Raw genomic sequence first — 19020 nt, 5'->3', positions numbered from 1 at the left:
GGCTACAGGCAGTAGCTTAAGGCTGATTTATGGTCAGAGACGTTAGCGTAAGCGCAAGCGCAAGAGGCTGCGCAGGGGAGACGTTGAGTCTTGGCAACAGCAGCTAGCTTACGCTCACTGGGCAAAATAACGTAGGACAGAGGGGTTTACTTAGCTTTTGAAGCATGAGTGCACTCGTCCCATTTCATCCAGTTAGGTGGGCAATTTCCCTATGTAATCCGGTCCTCGTTCTGACTGTTGATATCCAGTCTCTTACCCCAATTCGGTCAGGGGTTCCAGTAGGCTTTCCTCCACTCTCTTCGTTAGCAGCACAGCTCTTGTAAGTTGTCGGGAGCTCTCCACAGTTCCACGTCTCACCCTCTCCAAATCTTTGTGAGACAGAAGTCACAAGTTTGAAAGCATATTTCTACTACCCCGTAAAATCACCACACCCCCAAACTCCTGCTGCACACCTGTGCATAGTTACGGTATGGATGAGAGCACCACAGTGTTTCGGATGCATCGTGAGAGTCTTCTGAATGGGACCTCCACCTCGCACTTGTTGGTTCCGCTTACTATGCGGAGTCACCAGGTGACAGACACTCTGGGGGGCTTGTAGAGTATAGCTAACAGAATCCACTTAGTGTTAAGTGCAAAATGTTTTGTTCAGTCAATACACAGTTCACAAAGCATGTTAGTATTCACACAAGGATGAGCGGGGTAGGAGAGGTGTGTTCCTGTTCAGTCATGGAGCCTCATGCCGAAACTTAAATGGGCTAAAAATAAAAGTAAGAAATCTGCAACTTCCTGAAGCAAATATTATTTATGAAAAGCTAATGAAAAGATGTATATAGATCTCAGCTACATGTACCCACCATTTACTTTATTCAAATCAGTGTAGCTCATATTGAGCAAGTTAGGTATATAGCTCTCTTTATTTGTTTGTATAAGCCTACAATAACCTACCTAAGTGCATTTAAGTGCTACCGGGCCACTACAGCCCGCACCTCCAGACTGCAGAACAGTTTCATCCCCAGGGCCATCACAGAACTTAATAATCACAGTACCCTCCTACCCTCCACCTAGCACAACTGCACTTTTCTTTAGTGGTTGCACAAACAACTTTCGTTGTTTATCTAATGCACAATGACAAATAAAGTCTATTCTATTCTATTAATAAAGTCTATTCTATTCTATTCTATTAAAGTCTATTCTATTCTATTATCAGCTCTATGTGCAACTGTATATCTGTGAACACTTTTCAGAGCAAGAGATGAAGCAATATCATGAAACACTGCAAAAACCAGAGAAGGATTTCAACTCTTTCCAAGAAAAGCAGACAAGCATGAGGGCACTCTGCAGTATCTGCCAAGGCTCACCAGGTGTGCTTCTGTTTATTTGATCACTTGTTCATGGGTGCACCCCATACTTCAGGAGTGTGGGTGCGTGGGTGTGTGAGAGAGTGTGTGTTTATGTGTGTGTGACCTTATTGTATAGTTAAATTGTATTTCTTATCTTTTGTTCAAGTGGATATCAAACCACTCAAATCAATAATTTCATTGGATTTGGCCAATGAGACACGTTCTCTGAAAACCATTATGGAAATGTTGGATTCAGTAGAGAGCAAACAGTCGATCAACATCCAGATGTTTGAAAAGATTGGTATTCTATCTGGAAGCACATACTTCAAACAGATTTGGAGGAAGATCGGAGATGATGTCAAATTATCCGATTACAAAAGTGTCTCTCTAATCCCACTGAATGAAGTCCTTGAGAGGATTTTTAAACCAGCAGTTGAGGAATTCACCAAGTCCCATGAAGAACTGAAGAACCTCTCAATGACTCTTGAAGACCTGAAGGATACATTGGGAATGTTTCTGACAAGAGATACATACAATGAACTGCAGGTTATGAACACCTATTTTCAAGACCCCAAATCTGGTTGGGTTGAAAAGACATGCAAATACATCCAATGGTACAAAGATCATTGCTCTGCTGTTGAAAATGCAACAGTGGTCAACAATCTCAAGAAAAATCTTGATCTAAGAGGAGACTTCGGTGCAATTGGAAGCCTTCAAGTATGTAATATTAACTCTATTTTTTTCTCTGTAATGTAATTTGTAATTTAATTGTGTACACATTGTGTTGAAAGACACATTTGGATACAAGTTCGATTCAGAGCTAGCCATATTTCTGCTGGATTAGTAAGTGATTTATTTGCTGCCCTGCTTTGTCTTGTCTTGCGCTTGCTTGATGTTTGACTGTGTTGGCAAAGTTGTTGACTCGCTAGTTTGTCATTAACAAGCTAAGCTACAAGCCAAAAACGTTGTTGTGCTGCTTTAAAAAGCCAAAAGAAATCTACCATAAGCAACCTCGCCACATTCTCCTCCTAATCTTTCCCTCTTGCCTTTTCCTACTGCCACTTTTATGCTTAAAAAGCATTATTATGCATGTGTGCTGTGCTCAATTCACTTGCTTGTCTTGACCTTCAAATTTGTTTACTGTAACTAGCTATATCGTATTGTATCGTACATGTTACCCAGCAATCATTGCTAATATGAATATGACAAAAATACCAAAGAATATAAGAACCTATACATTTAATTGCATAGTTTTTTAATAGTTTAGATAGTGTATTTAGGATAAGCATATTATTTTTTTTTTATAAATTGCTACTATTTTTCCCCACAAATAATACCCTCCATGACGGAGTTAAGTTTGCCTTTTAAAGTGTATTAGACACTCAGGGCCTGATTTACTAACAGGATTGCGCCCATTTCAGGCGTAAAATAGCGGGCGTAAACATAAAACGGTATTTACAAATATTGATGCATATTAACGCTGTGTGGGTGTGAGCCGCAAAGAGGTGGGAGGGTATAAGGAAACGTGGGTGTGTGCAGCTAATATATGGGAGGAGAGTAGTTAAGTGCGCCTAATGATGTATTGCGTGGTATTTACTAAAACTGCCTGGCGAGAGTGCGTCTCTAATTTGCGGGATAATTCTCCGCCTCATAAAAGCACGTCTTAACCAGGAAGCACTATTTTGATTGAGTCTGAAAACTTCAATATGGCAGCAGTTATTAGAACAAGGCGAAGCCAAAGACATAGACAACGCAGAAAGAATTTTTTCAACACGAATAACACTTTTCCAGTTAAGCGAACCAGAAATCATTAGACGGTACAGGTTAACCAGCCACGCAATATTACAAATACTGAACCATATCAGAGACGACATCGAACCCTCCACCCGGCGATCACATTCCATTCCATCAGTTGTTAAACTCCTGGCAACATTGCAAATATTGGCCTCCGGATCATTTCAAACAGTTAAAGCATCAGCAGTTGGTATATCTCAGCCTTCACTCAGCCAAATATTCACCCAGGTACTCGACGCATTGCTACGGCGCACTGGTCAATATACATTTCCCCACTACGATAGCTGAAATTAGAGACATCAAACAGGACTTTTTTCAAATTGCAAACTTTCCGAACGTAATTGGAGCCATTGATTGCACCCACATCCAAACAGTCCCGCCTTCAATCCAGAACACATTTACCGAAACAGAAAGCACACATATGCAATGAATGTCCACTTGAATCAAGGGCAGTGATTGAGTGAACGTTTGGTGTCCAAAAAGCCAGATAGGTGTATACCTTCCTTGTAAAAGGTTAATGTCCGCTGTTACTTCGCGAAATATATCTATCTCCTCTTCGCTGAACCTTCGTTTTCTCTTCCTCAAATCTCCATGGTGGCAGTAACATGCAGGTGATTTTTCTGGCAATTGTGGCACACATGTTTTGGGGAAAAATATTTATTTAATGTCAACTGTTTTTTTTTTTCTTTCAATAATTTTACGGTTGGCGGACCGTGCGAAAAAGTAAAACCTTCACTTCACTTAGCATGTAAACAAGCTTTTTTTCTCAGGGCCTACTGGTATATTTGTGGTGTTTGCAAGGTCTTTGCATGCTTTTTTTGTTAGGTAGCTTGCTGGTTTCAGACCAAAACCCATAATGCTTTTTAGAGTATGTCTGTGTTAGAATCTAGATATTCTGTGTAAAAGGCACATTTAATTGTTTTTTAATTGCTTTCTCTTCAACAGGTATTAAATCATAAGTGTTTGCGTGATCTGAACCAAAATTTGCACGAAGCAGGGAAAAGAGTGAACTTTCCAAACAATGTTATCAGTTTTCTAAAAGAACTGAACAAATGTGTCGAGAGCGGATTCATATCCTGGATCAAAGAGATCATAAAAGGTAAGGGTCTCTATTGTACAGGCTGATGAAAAGCATTCAGCACAAATAAGGCTACCGAAATGATTCCAAAGCATTTCATTATAAGTCATTTTACATTTGCGCCTTTTTAAATCTGGTTAAAACAAAAATGTTATAATGTGTAGTTGGTCGAATAATAATTAGTATGTCTCTTATAGCCTAATGGATGTATCTCATTTTCAGCCACCAGATATGTAACCTTGTTTATCATTAAAATTCTAGATTAAGATTATTGAAAAAGTCTTTAATAACTGATTCAGTGCAAAAGCACAAATGTTCGCATAATACACAGATGACCATCATTGTCCTGAAAAGTTTAATCCTTTCCATGTTTTTCTTTTTAAAGATACTGGAGAACTGTCTGCATTTGTTGAGCTGGCATCGATCTCTGCTGGAGAGGATGCCATGGATATTGCCAAAGTGTGCTGCTTCAGAGATGCCATTTCTGCTGCTGCTCCTCTCATCTACGGGTTAACTGAAGAGTCTGGATTCACTGAATTCACAAACACAGTCAGAGAAGTTCAATCAGAATTGGACAATGACAATAAACTTGCGGAAAAGCTGGTAGGCGAGAGACAGCTGTATATATTATACAGCTATGTTTTGATAACTGAATATCATGAACATGGGTGTCAGTTTGGCAAAAAAAATGTTCTCTTCTGCTATTACAACAAGTAAATCAAACCTTGAAACTGGTCCTCTGCTAATGCATTCATGGATTGGATGGTCTGTGCATTAATTCAAATATTGTCTGAAGTGCAGTAATTCCATTTAGATAGATGGATGGATACTTTATTTATCCCGAGGGAAATTAAGGAAATTCTTGTTGACGTCTAAATAGAATGGATTTCCGCTACATGTATGGTGAGATTGTATTCTTCTTAATTCAGAGAGACTCCTGCAAGAACATAGCCTGGCTTAAGATAGCTTACGAGACACATGGATCTGTGGAGAGGTCATCTTTGCGTCAGGCAACAGATATCAATGAAAGTGGAATCTACACCATCAGAAGTCCTCATGGGCAAACAGAGGTAAACGATTAATACTGTAACAGTGCAAACCCATGTCACCGTAACGAGCAACGCAATATTCTAAATAACATGCATTTCAAAGAGGGCCAATCCATTGTGACGTAGACCACATTTTGGCGACGCAACCGGTAAAGGTTGGAAAAAGTTGAATCCTATGCAAATGAGGAGCAATTTTTCCCGGCAGCGTCCAATCAGATTGTTTGGTTTATTCCTGGGTTTATTTGAACAGAATGACAGTTTTGATATAAAGACAAGTGACTAGATAGCCTACTAAATGGCTAGCCTGCTAACTAGCTCACTAGTCCAGTCAGTCTGTTATGCTATTTTCACACACTTCACCACGCCCACTCAAAGTGATGGTAGCGTATCGCGTCGCTGTCATGGTTAATGTCAATTAATTTCCATGACTTAATCAAACAACTTTCTTTTCATTAATGTACCGCACACTTAAAGGTCTTTAATCATCACTTTAAATCTCACCCTAATGGTACTTACATTCTATAGCTTGTAGTAGTCTTAGGGCCTGATTTACTAATATGCGAGCGTTGCTTAATCTGCGTTCGCAAATTAACGCACGGTGTTTTTGCGCATTTTACTTGGTATTTATCAAACCAGATCTGCGCTGGGCAAACTGTGTTTACTCCGCCCTATATAGGGCCTGATTTACTAACATTGCGACCGCTGCTTAAACTGCATTCGCACATTAAAGCACGGTGTTTTTCCGCATTTTCCGTGGTATTTATTTAGGAAGAGAAAATGAAGCTTCCGCGAAGTGGAGATAGATATATTGGTTCACGTTCGCTCAATCACTGAACCTGATTCAATGTGTGCGCTGCTATATTGTTGTTCTGCCCGCCATCACCTACAGCAAGATGTTTAAAAGAAAACGATTATAAAGAATATGCTATTGGTGGCATTAATGCATAAACTGTCTATTATAACAATATAGATGTGTACATGGCAAGATTAATAATTTCTACAAGGGACATGGGTTCACTACAATATATATGGACGTGGGTGCAATCAATGGTTCCAATTACGTTCGGAAAGTTTGCGATTTCAAAAAAAGTCCTGTTTGATGTCTATAATTTCAGCTGTGGCAGTGGGGAAATGTATTGACCAGTGCGCCATAGCAATGCTTCGAGTACCTGTGTGAATATTTGTGAAGGCTGAGATATATCAACTGCTGATACTATAACTGTTTGAAATGATCCGGTGCCAATATTTGCAATGTTTACCAACTGATTGAATGGAATATGATCTCCGGTTGGAGGGTTAGATGTCGTCCCTGATCTGGTTCAGTAATTGAAGTATTGCGTGGCTGGTTAACCTGTACCGTCTATAATGATTTGTGGTTAATTTAACTGAAAATGTGTTATACGAGTTGAAAAAAATATTTCTGTGCACTGTCTCTGTCTTCTTTCTTCGCCTTTCTCTTATCACTGCTGCCTTATCAACGTTTTCAGACTCAATGAAAATGCGCTTCCTGGTTAAGACGTGCTTTTATGAGGCGGAGAATTAGCGCGCAAATCGGAGATGTGCGCTTGCCAGGCAGTTTAGTAAATACCCCGCAATACATCATTAGCCGCACTTATCTTCGCTCCTCCCAAATATTTGCGCATGTTTCCACCCACCTTTTTGTGTCCCCCCATCAACACCCACAAAGCGTTAATATGCGCTGCGCTCCATTAGTAAATAGCGTTTTATGTTTACGACCGCTATTTTACGCCAGAAATGGGCGCAATCCAGTTAGTAAATCAGACCCTTAGTTAGCAATTATGATATCTTGAATTATGGTGTTTTGGGAATTTTGGGTGTTTGCTATGCGATGTTTATTGTGTTATGCGTGATTACATATTTACCAATTACAAGTACTGGGTATTTTGTAAATTAGGTTTGTAGTTTTGTTCACTGATTTGGAATCTTGATTTGTCTTTGTGATTTCCCCTAATGAATCTATTAGGTCACTTTGGAAAATTGCATCTCACTAAAATGTAAAGAAGTGTCTGCAGATGGGAAAAGTGAATACAAGACTTATAGCCTGACTGAACTCAAAGAACTCCAGAACAAGCTAATGCTGATCACTGTCACTGATGGCAACAGAGAGGATGGCATCACATATTATGTGGAGGTAAATCAGATTTTTTGAAAAGGTGATTATTGTGTACTTCCAAAATAGGAAGTGCTATTTTGTTATGGGCCATCATGTGCTGAATTCAAATATGGCATTAAAACAGCAGTTTTGCTGCTGATTTCACATATGTTTAAGTATGGGATTAATTTGGTGGCAAAAAGATTCACAAATACCCCACTATATTTGCAAACAAACAGAATGTGATTCATAAATGCCCCAAAATTTGCAAATGTACACACCACATTTTACAAATACAAAACACAACTCTCAAACAAACACAGTGGGTACAAGGTGTCACGACTGCCTGGCTCAAGGCAGCCCTGACATAGAATGGGTAGACCACACCGTAGTGATTTAAATAGTAAAAGGTTTATTTACATAAAGAAACAGTCAGTATAATGAATTAAAAGGAAAGTGTCGTGCAATATGTCTAGAGGTCAGTATAGGTACTCAAACAAAAGTGTAGAACACGACGAGGACGGAGGAAGCATCCGGCATGGAGTTCGGTGGTCAGGCAGGCTTCCCCAGGCTCTCACCACTGGATCAAACCATACTGAAACGGAGCAGCAACACACATGCAACAGTGTCAGCCAGACGAGAGACGAGAGAGAGTGTCCATTGCAACTCCCAGCTCTTATATAGTCAGGCCAATTATCTCCTTGGCACCACCCCTGCAGGAGAGACAAAACAGGCAACAGCCTAGCACAAAGGGGCGGAGCCCCAGACCAGATTAGTAGGGTCGTAACATTCCCCCCCCCTTAAAACAGAGGCCCAGCTAAGCGGGACTCTGCACAGGACAACATAAACTGCTGAACAGCACAACTGCTCCATGCTGCAGAACAGTTTACAAATACAATTCATTTAGCAATAAATCCTAGATACATATTCCAAAAACCATAGGTCCTTATATCAAATAGCCTACATCAATTTAAAGGCATATCAGTAAATATTGGCATTACAATTTAGTTTCCACCTTGTGCAACCCAACACCACTACAAAACCACAAATCTAGATTTTGACTAGATGTAACACCAACCATCACCAACCACCAAGTGTATTTCCCAAGCCCACTTTCCTCATCCCCTCCAAAACCCCCAACTCCTGTTCGACCCGCAATCCAGGTACCTTGGAAAGCATATTTAAGTATATAACAGGAGAAGGGGAACAAGAGGTACAGAAGACATTAGACAGGACAACACTACTCAGCAGTGACCCATGAGCGAAACCATACTAACTTTACTCTTCCTTTAAGGAGGTTTGTAAGTTGACAACCAACAGTGGAGAAATTTACCACAGAAGCCTCCATAGTAACCCACCACTCTCCAAAACCGCTGAAGCTCTTTTCTAGCTCTGCGATCAAACAGTCTTTTAGTATGTCGCCGGGCCTTCGTTCCATGGTCACTGGCCATGTTCGAGGCGAGTAACAACCTATAATGGAACCCACTTATGTAACCGATCACATTCTCAGGAGGTCTGGATTCCTCCAAACTCTCCTTTAACAGAGACAACTGAACACTGACTTGATGGACAAAAACAGTCAACCGAAATGCACACCCTGACTTAGAAGGCAGAGGGCCCACACAATCAAGGATGAGATGTTCCACAGGTTTCCTTACAGCAGGAATAGAACAAACAGATAACCTGCCTACCAACTCTTCGTCTCCTTTCAGTGCTGTTACAACCTCCTCATGGGTAAGAGTAGGCAGTAACACAGGCAAATTCAAACCATCAGGATCCCCGCCCTTTGACTCTCGGTCACGGCTCCTGTCACGAGTCACCTCACAGGAAGTGAACACTTCTGGGAAATCAGCAAAGCATGGGTCAGACTCCTTAGAGAAAGGCAAAACAGGTTGCACAGGCTCCTTCTGGTTACTCACAATAAATGAAGCACTACCCTGTGTTACAAATGGACCAAAACAGTCATCCTTCTGTGGCTGTTCCAAAAACACCTCCTTACTGACTGTGTCAGTGCTCTCACTCACCAAACACATCAGATAGGCATCGTCAGCAGGAGTAACTCTAGGTTCCTCTGCTACCATTTCCAATGGGGAAAACAGGTCTGAGTCACAATCATTGAACCTGGGTAAAAGCGTAAGCATGTTTGATACTTTTGGCTCTGAAGGGGAACCTTTAGGATTACCACAAGGTGCAATACCCTCCCCAACCAGTTTCCAACGCTCTTTCCTTTTCGCTCTAAGGTCTTCCAGCTCTCTATCTTCCTTCTCACATTTTAACCGAAACTCTAGCTCTTTTCGACGTTCCTCGGCCAAAAATTCTTCACGTTTTAATTGCATCTCTAGCAATATCTGTTGCTGTTCTAACGTAAATCCCTTCCACCTATTAGATACTGCGTTTGAGCGCTGAGGCGTCAAGAACGCAGCAGAGATCACAGGCTCCAGCACTGGATCAACCAAAAAGACGTCCCTTCCAGCCAGCCCTTCCATAACTAAACTGTGGGAATTTGTCTCACAATACACAAATATTTCGTTAACCAAACAGAGTACTCTATTATGCCAAACCAAATAGCCAACCAAATCAAACAGGCTATCAAACAAACCAATGGAACTCTCGCTCCCGCCGGCCTCACACAACACAAGCTACACGTTTTGAAAACATTGCAATATGACGTGGTTCCTGATTACCAAGAAGGACTACAACTTTTTATACTGGAGCTCCCCGCATCTAAAAATCACCCCCAAAGGAAACCTATTTCCAAAACCTACGACTTCACGTGTATCTGTGATTAGGCTGAACGCAGCCCTCCCTCAGTCAACACGCAAAAACAACAAATAATCAGGAAATAAAACAAAACTTTTGTGCAATCTCACCTGTCGCAGGGTGTTCACGTTGCTCCACACTAACCAAATTCGCTATGTCTTTCCCGTCCTTGGTAAAACAGAAACCACCGAATTCTCCAAACAAGACATGCACTCTAAAAGTTTGTACCGACAGCCAACTTAATGAAAATGGCTCTGGATCTCCCATTCGTCGCGTCACAATTCAAAATAAACCAATCACTACGGGGGTTTTCCCAATCAACTATTCAGCTGAGCCTACGCAATGAAAAAATGCATAGACTCACCGAAATTTTCAGCAACCTTTGCCGCATCCGACGGCACAACGCAGCTGCAATCAATTTAACAAAGAACTCAATCAATCACTAAATCTCAACTCCAAACTACTCACTATAACCTAATGTCACAATATCCGCGAAAAAATCCCGGACGAGCCCCCACATGTCACGACTGCCTGGCTCAAGGCAGCCCTGACATAGAATGGGTAGACCACACCGTAGTGATTTAAATAGTAAAAGGTTTATTTACATAAAGAAACAGTCAGTATAATGAATTAAAAGGAAAGTGTCGTGCAATATGTCTAGAGGTCAGTATAGGTACTCAAACAAAAGTGTAGAACACGACGAGGACGGAGGAAGCATCCGGCATGGAGTTCGGTGGTCAGGCAGGCTTCCCCAGGCTCTCACCACTGGATCAAACCATACTGAAACGGAGCAGCAACACACATGCAACAGTGTCAGCCAGACGAGAGACGAGAGAGAGTGTCCATTGCAACTCCCAGCTCTTATATAGTCAGGCCAATTATCTCCTTGGCACCACCCCTGCAGGAGAGACAAAACAGGCAACAGCCTAGCACAAAGGGGCGGAGCCCCAGACCAGATTAGTAGGGTCGTAACATTCCCCCCCCTTAAAACAGAGGCCCAGCTAAGCGGGACTCTGCACAGGACAACATAAACTGCTGAACAGCACAACTGCTCCATGCTGCAGAACAGTTTACAAATACAATTCATTTAGCAATAAATTCTAGATACATATTCCAAAAACCATAGGTCCTTATATCAAATAGCCTACATCAATTTAAAGGCATAACAGTAAATATTGGCATTACAATTTAGTTTCCACCTTGTGCAACCCAACACCACTACAAAACCACAAATCTAGATTTTGACTAGATGTAACACCAACCATCACCAACCACCAAGTGTATTTCCCAAGCCCACTTTCCTCATCCCCTCCAAAACCCCCAACTCCTGTTCGACCCGCAATCCAGGTACCTTGGAAAGCATATTTAAGTATATAACAGGAGAAGGGGAACAAGAGGTACAGAAGACATTAGACAGGACAACACTACTCAGCAGTGACCCATGAGCGAAACCATACTAACTTTACTCTTCCTTTAAGGAGGTTTGTAAGTTGACAACCAACAGTGGAGAAATTTACCACAGAAGCCTCCATAGTAACCCACCACTCTCCAAAACCGCTGAAGCTCTTTTCTAGCTCTGCGATCAAACAGTCTTTTAGTATGTCGCCGGGCCTTCGTTCCATGGTCACTGGCCATGTTCGAGGCGAGTAACAACCTATAATGGAACCCACTTATGTAACCGATCACATTCTCAGGAGGTCTGGATTCCTCCAAACTCTCCTTTAACAGAGACAACTGAACACTGACTTGATGGACAAAAACAGTCAACCGAAATGCACACCCTGACTTAGAAGGCAGCGGGCCCACACAATCAAGGATGAGATGTTCCACAGGTTTCCTTACAGCAGGAATAGAACAAACAGATAACCTGCCTACCAACTCTTCGTCTCCTTTCAGTGCTGTTACAACCTCCTCATGGGTAAGAGTAGGCAGTAACACAGGCAAATTCAAACCATCAGGATCCCCGCCCTTTGACTCTCGGTCACGGCTCCTGTCACGAGTCACCTCACAGGAAGTGAACACTTCTGGGAAATCAGCAAAGCATGGGTCAGACTCCTTAGAGAAAGGCAAAACAGGTTGCACAGGCTCCTTCTGGTTACTCACAATAAATGAAGCACTACCCTGTGTTACAAATGGACCAAAACAGTCATCCTTCTGTGGCTGTTCCAAAAACACCTCCTTACTGACTGTGTCAGTGCTCTCACTCACCAAACACATCAGATAGGCATCGTCAGCAGGAGTAACTCTAGGTTCCTCTGCTACCATTTCCAATGGGGAAAACAGGTCTGAGTCACAATCATTGAACCTGGGTAAAAGCGTAAGCATGTTTGATACTTTTGGCTCTGAAGGGGAACCTTTAGGATTACCACAAGGTGCAATACCCTCCCCAACCAGTTTCCAACGCTCTTTCCTTTTCGCTCTAAGGTCTTCCAGCTCTCTATCTTCCTTCTCACATTTTAACCGAAACTCTAGCTCTTTTCGACGTTCCTCGGCCAAAAATTCTTCACGTTTTAATTGCATCTCTAGCAATATCTGTTGCTGTTCTAACGTAAATCCCTTCCACCTATTAGACACTGCGTTTGAGCGCTGAGGCGTCAAGAACGCAGCAGAGATCACAGGCTCCAGCACTGGATCAACCAAAAAGACGTCCCTTCCAGCCAGCCCTTCCATAACTAAACTGTGGGAATTTGTCTCACAATACACAAATATTTCGTTAACCAAACAGAGTACTCTATTATGCCAAACCAAATAGCCAACCAAATCAAACAGGCTATCAAACAAACCAATGGAACTCTCGCTCCCGCCGGCCTCACACAACACAAGCTACACGTTTTGAAAACATTGCAATATGACGTGGTTCCTGATTACCAAGAAGGACTACAACTTTTTATACTGGAGCTCCCCGCATCTAAAAATCACCCCCAAAGGAAACCTATTTCCAAAACCTACGACTTCACGTGTATCTGTGATTAGGCTGAACGCAGCCCTCCCTCAGTCAACACGCAAAAACAACAAATAATCAGGAAATAAAACAAAACTTTTGTGCGATCTCACCTGTCGCAGGGTGTTCACGTTGCTCCACACTAACCAAATTCGCTATGTCTTTCCCGTCCTTGGTAAAACAGAAACCACCGAATTCTCCAAACAAGACGTGCACTCTAAAAGTTTGTACCGACAGCCAACTTAATGAAAATGGCTCTGGATCTCCCATTCGTCGCGTCACAATTCAAAATAAACCAATCACTACGGGGGTTTTCCCAATCAACTATTCAGCTGAGCCTACGCAATGAAAAAATGCATAGACTCACCGAAATTTTCAGCAACCTTTGCCGCATCCGACGGCACAACGCAGCTGCAATCAATTTAACAAAGAACTCAATCAATCACTAAATCTAAACTCCAAACTACTCACTATAACCTAATGTCACAATATCCGCGAAAAAATCCCGGACGAGCCCCCACATGTCACGACTGCCTGGCTCAAGGCAGCCCTGACATAGAATGGGTAGACCACACCGTAGTGATTTAAATAGTAAAAGGTTTATTTACATAAAGAAACAGTCAGTATAATGAATTAAAAGGAAAGTGTCGTGCAATATGTCTAGAGGTCAGTATAGGTACTCAAACAAAAGTGTAGAACACGACGAGGACGGAGGAAGCATCCGGCATGGAGTTCGGTGGTCAGGCAGGCTTCCCCAGGCTCTCACCACTGGATCAAACCATACTGAAACGGAGCAGCAACACACATGCAACAGTGTCAGCCAGACGAGAGACGAGAGAGAGTGTCCATTGCAACTCCCAGCTCTTATATAGTCAGGCCAATTATCTCCTTGGCACCACCCCTGCAGGAGAGACAAAACAGGCAACAGCCTAGCACAAAGGGGCGGAGCCCCAGACCAGATTAGTAGGGTCGTAACAAAGGTAAAATACAACGCACATCTATCAGAAAACATACAATGAGCCACATGCTTGGTCATTTAGCATTGGGCTAGCTTAGCTGTGTTTTGAACTGCACTACTTAGACAGAAAGTTTTAGAGTTTAATGCAACACTCTAGAGTTTTTGGATCTGCCAGGTAGGGGCCTACTTTCTATTGAACTATTCGTTACTTATTTGCTGTCTTGCATTATCTTGTGTTGCACTTGCTTGATGTTTGACTGTGTTAGGAAAGTTGTTGTTCAGAAGTTAGATCCACACAAATATCAATATGCTATTATTTAAACCCCAATAGGCTATTAACACAGTCATTGCATTCTCAAATATCATCCTCAAATTGCATCCTAAAATATCCTCAGCTCGGTCAAGGTGAAGTTCAAAGTTGTTACGTTTGTCCTCACAGTCTTCAGTACTGTATGTATGAAGTATGAAAACAACCCAACATGTGGACTAGTTTACTGGTGAAACAGGGTGTTTTCTCAGGCGTCATGACCCAATAGTGATCTTGATTTAGCATGCATTTATCATATGAAAAGCCCTCAATTGCTAATGGGTGGGTCGTTAGCAGCTGTTTTGTCAGTCAGCGGCTGAAATGTGCAAGAATTTAGTTATAATCGCCTCACAAAGTGTTCATTTATTTTTTTAGTTTCTAACTGTATAGTATCTAAAAGAAGAAGATGCAATGATTCTGGGGGTGTTCTTTTTATGACTCTAGGACAAAACCCTGTGGAACTATAAAGCCATTTTGAAAACAAGAACAACATTTCCCACCAGTTAAATCCGCTTATTAGCTAAGAACGATTCCCAGATAAGAAACCATTCAGGAATGCCAGAATTGTCTAGGGGTACCTTGTAAGTGGGGTTTAGAACAAATGTCTTAACTTTTTCTTAACTGCGTTCAGGAATGAGGTTCAATAGCCCTCATTCTCGACAGCAGTTGAGAAGACTTTAAGAAGGACTTTCTTCTGATCTCCACTTCGTTGGATTTAGGAAAACATTTGCCATTCTCCATTGTTTTCTCATGCGGGATTTCTTCTGTACTTCAGAAGACTTTCAGAATGCGAAATAGCAGTCGTAACTCTGCCGGAATCTTCTCAAATGTGATTCCACGGGCCATCTTGTGGTTATTTGAGGAAACACATTAAAAAAATCTGTCCGTGTTAAAAGGCTTAACGGCTGAATTTGTGAGAAATCCTTGGTGATTGCGTTCACATCAACTCTATAGACATCCTTGGATTAAAATAATCATACAAAATAATCCTAATATAAATAAATATGAGAATATTTGTATCATTAACAATACGTTTCACATTTATAGTCATGATTCTACGAGGAAGTATTTATTGTTACACTTGGTCTCTATTGCTTGTAGCTCGACTGTTCCCTCCCTTGTACGTCACTTTGGACAAAGGAGTCTGCTAAATGACTGAATGTGAATGTAAATGTACACGAACACTGCAAATGTAAGTGAATAAATACATAAACACTAAACCCAATCTTTAAGAAATTTGACATGCACTGACTGCATTTTAAACTCCTACTCGTGACCAGTCTTCACACTTATGGTGGCTATTTTGACTGACAGCACTGACTGCATTTTATACTCCTACTTGTGACCTGTCTTCACACTTATACTTTTTCAATTTGTACAAAAAAATTACCTTCTTAAATGTGTTTTACGGACTTCGGAAGTTCAACGCAAGAAAAGATCTCCACCTTATTAATGAACACCTGTTACGAGATGCTTTCGTGTGGATTTGGGAAATTCCGACAGCACACTTGGCTATGGCTGTGTGCCCTAATAAGGAGCTGGCGGGGCGTGTATGTATGCAAATCCACTTTCACGAGAACGCGCATCAATTTAAGAAACTAATCCGGGGGAACACAGCTTATAAGACTTCGGCTGTTTATGAACGCATTTTCAAGCGTGCGACAATGCAGCGGCAGCGTTTCCCTTACGTTGTTTTTGCAAAGTCGTGTAAGAAGCATTTCTGAAGAATTACCGAAAATAATCAGAATGAGGGCCAATGTCTTTAAGAAAGTGTGTGAACTTCAAAAGTCTCATCATTAGAACATAACGATCATTATAATTCCTTAGTCTTTGTATTATATCAAATATGAATTGTCATTTTGTCTTGATTTATTTTCCAGGTGTTCAAGCACATCTTCAATGTTGGGAGATCCTTCCTTGAACTCTGTGATGCTGGTCATGTTCTTTTCAAAGACTGGGAGATGACTGCCTACTGTGATTGTGAACATGAATTAAAAATCTGGGTGAACTTTGGAATCACCAATGTGGAGATCAAAGGACATAGACCTCTGCTGGAGGAGCTGAAGGGACTCCATGAAAGCATGAGGTGTTGCCTGTCAGAGTGGCTGAAGTATGTGGAGACAAAAAGGAATAGATATTATTTCCTGAATTATTTCACTGCAAAGCAGCTGGTGAATCTGTGCTGCTCCATGGCAGAAGTACAGCACCAAGATAAGATTAGTGCAAGTCTACTCAACATGTTGTCCATCATGAAAGAGGATATCACAGACAAAGATGTGAAGGATGCCCTTACCAAGGCACTCCAGACCCCTGTCGAAGATAGTGAATCAGAAGGTTATGCACAGCTCAAGAAGTTCCTTATCGTCTATCCAGATCACATGGAGTATTTTGGAGAGTTTGGATTCCCTGAGGAACTGATTAAAGCAGCAATAATGTATTGTCAACAGCAAGCACATGAAGGAGAGAGAAGTTCTGAAAACATTGACGAATATCAAGATTTTGTGATGGTACACATTGAAAAATATCAAGACGACGACGACTGGGTCCAAGAATGGTGTGAAACATACGAGAATGCAAGAGATGCCGTGCTTGATAGTAAAATGAAATTCAAAGGGGGACAATCATCTGATCAAATATCATCTTTTTCAATGACAGAGGATGAGATTTCAACAATGTTTGAAAACATAACCCGCTCTGATAAGAAGATTGAAATGCTTTGGAAGACATATCTTGACAAACTCTCAGGACTTGTGTCAGACAAATTTGTGGATTTAGATGTGCTGGGAGAAACAATACAACACATTGATAATTCTGCAACAGACACAGTGCAAAGAAAACTACATTTTGATTTGGAAGCTGGAAAACCTAATCTCATCTCCTGTAAAGATGTTGAGATGGCTCCACTTTGCCTGTCGTTATACCAGGATGAAATGCAACCACTTCCAACTTACGATGAGATCCTGATCTGTACTCCAGAGACAACAGCAGAAGAGGTTGAGCTGATCCTACGAAGAGCTCTGCTGTCTGGCAGCATACACGAGAAGATCTACAGTTTGTTAAATGCAGACAAACTCAATCATGAGGTTTCAAGAAAACTGGAGTCTATATTCTGCAAACTATCAAAAACTCAAGACAACTCAACCAGAGAAAAATACAGGTTGATCATCTGCTGTGATTTACAAGCCAATCATAGTTACGTGGCTACTGCCTTTGACAAATACAAAAGAACCCTTTTTAAGAACCCAAACCGTAATCAAGAGATTAAACAGTACCTCGAGTCTCAACTTAAAATGGCCTCTGGGGATGGAAATGGATTTGGAAAATTACACCAGTTTCAGCAATTTTCCCAGAGGACCAAATTTGTCTTCTCAGAACATGCTGGCATGGGTAAGAGTTTGTCCGAAACATAATGTATTATCTGTTGTATCTGTGTAAATATATATGAGTAGTTGCATTTAAATTGAAAAGCAACAATACATGTAGGGTTACATATAAGGCATGAAATGTCATTCATGAAATACTGTTTACGATCAAACCCCGAAAAACAACTGCAGCCATTTAATTAGGGACCAAAATTGTAATCCAGAGAATCTACAGTTACCTCTAAACCTCTGCTGATGGACTTACATCTTCAGAATTAATTGTTTTGACAATCCTTAACTATATATTGTAGTGAATTAATTAATTCATATTTATATTCCTATTTATTATTTATGATCCTATTTGTTAATGTGTGTCCATCTATTGGGTAGTAAATTAACTGGCTTTGATGTTTTTCTAGGAAAATCACTTTATGTGAAAAGCCTTATAAATGCATCAATGAAAGAACTGAGAGAGGAAGGCTTCACCCATAAAACCATCCGGCTCAGTGAATCACAGCTGAGACCAGCACACATCATACAGCAGTTTCAGTTGTGTGAGGATAAGCCCACTGACACAGTGCCAAGGATCTTCCACTTTGATGTGCCCCCTGTGGTAAGTAAAATGTTTTACAATGATATTATAGAATAATAGCTCAAGGAATTAAATACCTTTTTCTGTGTAAAACAAGAAAAAGTAAACTGTATAAATGCTCAGATTAATAAGGAAGGTATTTTGAAATGTTTCGTATTTTCTTGTATTTCCAGGTATCCAAGGGTCTTTACTCATTCCTGCTGCAGCTGTTTGTGCTGAGATGCTTCCAGAGCCCAGATGGATCCATGTGGAGGTGCAATAACTCCCACGTGTACTTGGTGGAATACACAAAACGAACAAACAGAGAATGTGATCGACAAAACTCTGAGGTAAATGAATGCAGGAAGGACAATGGGACCCAAAATATGATGAGAAATGAATTAGAATTGTGATCAGAAAATCATTTGTGTTTTATTTTAAACACAGGGTGTACCGTATTTTCCGCACTATAGGGCACACTGGATTATAAGGCGCACTGTCAATGAATGGTCTATTTCAGATTTTTTTTCATAAGGCACATTAAGCGAAACAAAACAGTCAGTCAGTCAACTTTATTAAACATGTTCACAATAACTCTCAACATTGTTCAAATGTTAATGAGTGTATTCACAATAACTCCCAACCTTGTCCGGTTGTAAAACGTAAAAAAACCAGTCTGATACTGCTAAATCAAACGTTACGGATTTACAATAACTCTCAAAATGTTGCAGAGTATTGTAGGTCTTA

The 19020-nt window shown here is 41.0% G+C and overlaps 1 protein-coding gene across 1 annotated transcript in view; it reads left to right on the top strand.

Moving 5' to 3' along the window:
• Positions 1–469: 469 nt before the first annotated feature.
• The window catches only part of LOC308369963 (E3 ubiquitin-protein ligase rnf213-alpha-like), a gene marked incomplete at both ends in the record, with an annotated part of 53494 nt that continues 34943 nt past the window's right edge, over positions 470–19020 (top strand). Inside the window, 8 exons of the mRNA XM_080844524.1 lie at positions 470–571; positions 4080–4233; positions 4598–4815; positions 5142–5282; positions 7246–7413; positions 16221–17727; positions 18122–18315; positions 18468–18623. Of these exons, the coding sequence (XP_080700650.1) occupies positions 470–571; positions 4080–4233; positions 4598–4815; positions 5142–5282; positions 7246–7413; positions 16221–17727; positions 18122–18315; positions 18468–18623 (2640 nt within the window). The remainder of the gene's footprint in view (positions 572–4079; positions 4234–4597; positions 4816–5141; positions 5283–7245; positions 7414–16220; positions 17728–18121; positions 18316–18467; positions 18624–19020) is intronic.

The sequence above is a fragment of the Sprattus sprattus genome (assembly GCF_963457725.1).
Source record: "Sprattus sprattus genome assembly, chromosome: 9".
Classification (NCBI taxonomy): Eukaryota; Metazoa; Chordata; class Actinopteri; order Clupeiformes; family Clupeidae; genus Sprattus; species Sprattus sprattus.
This window is presented reverse-complemented; position numbering and strand designations above follow the sequence as displayed.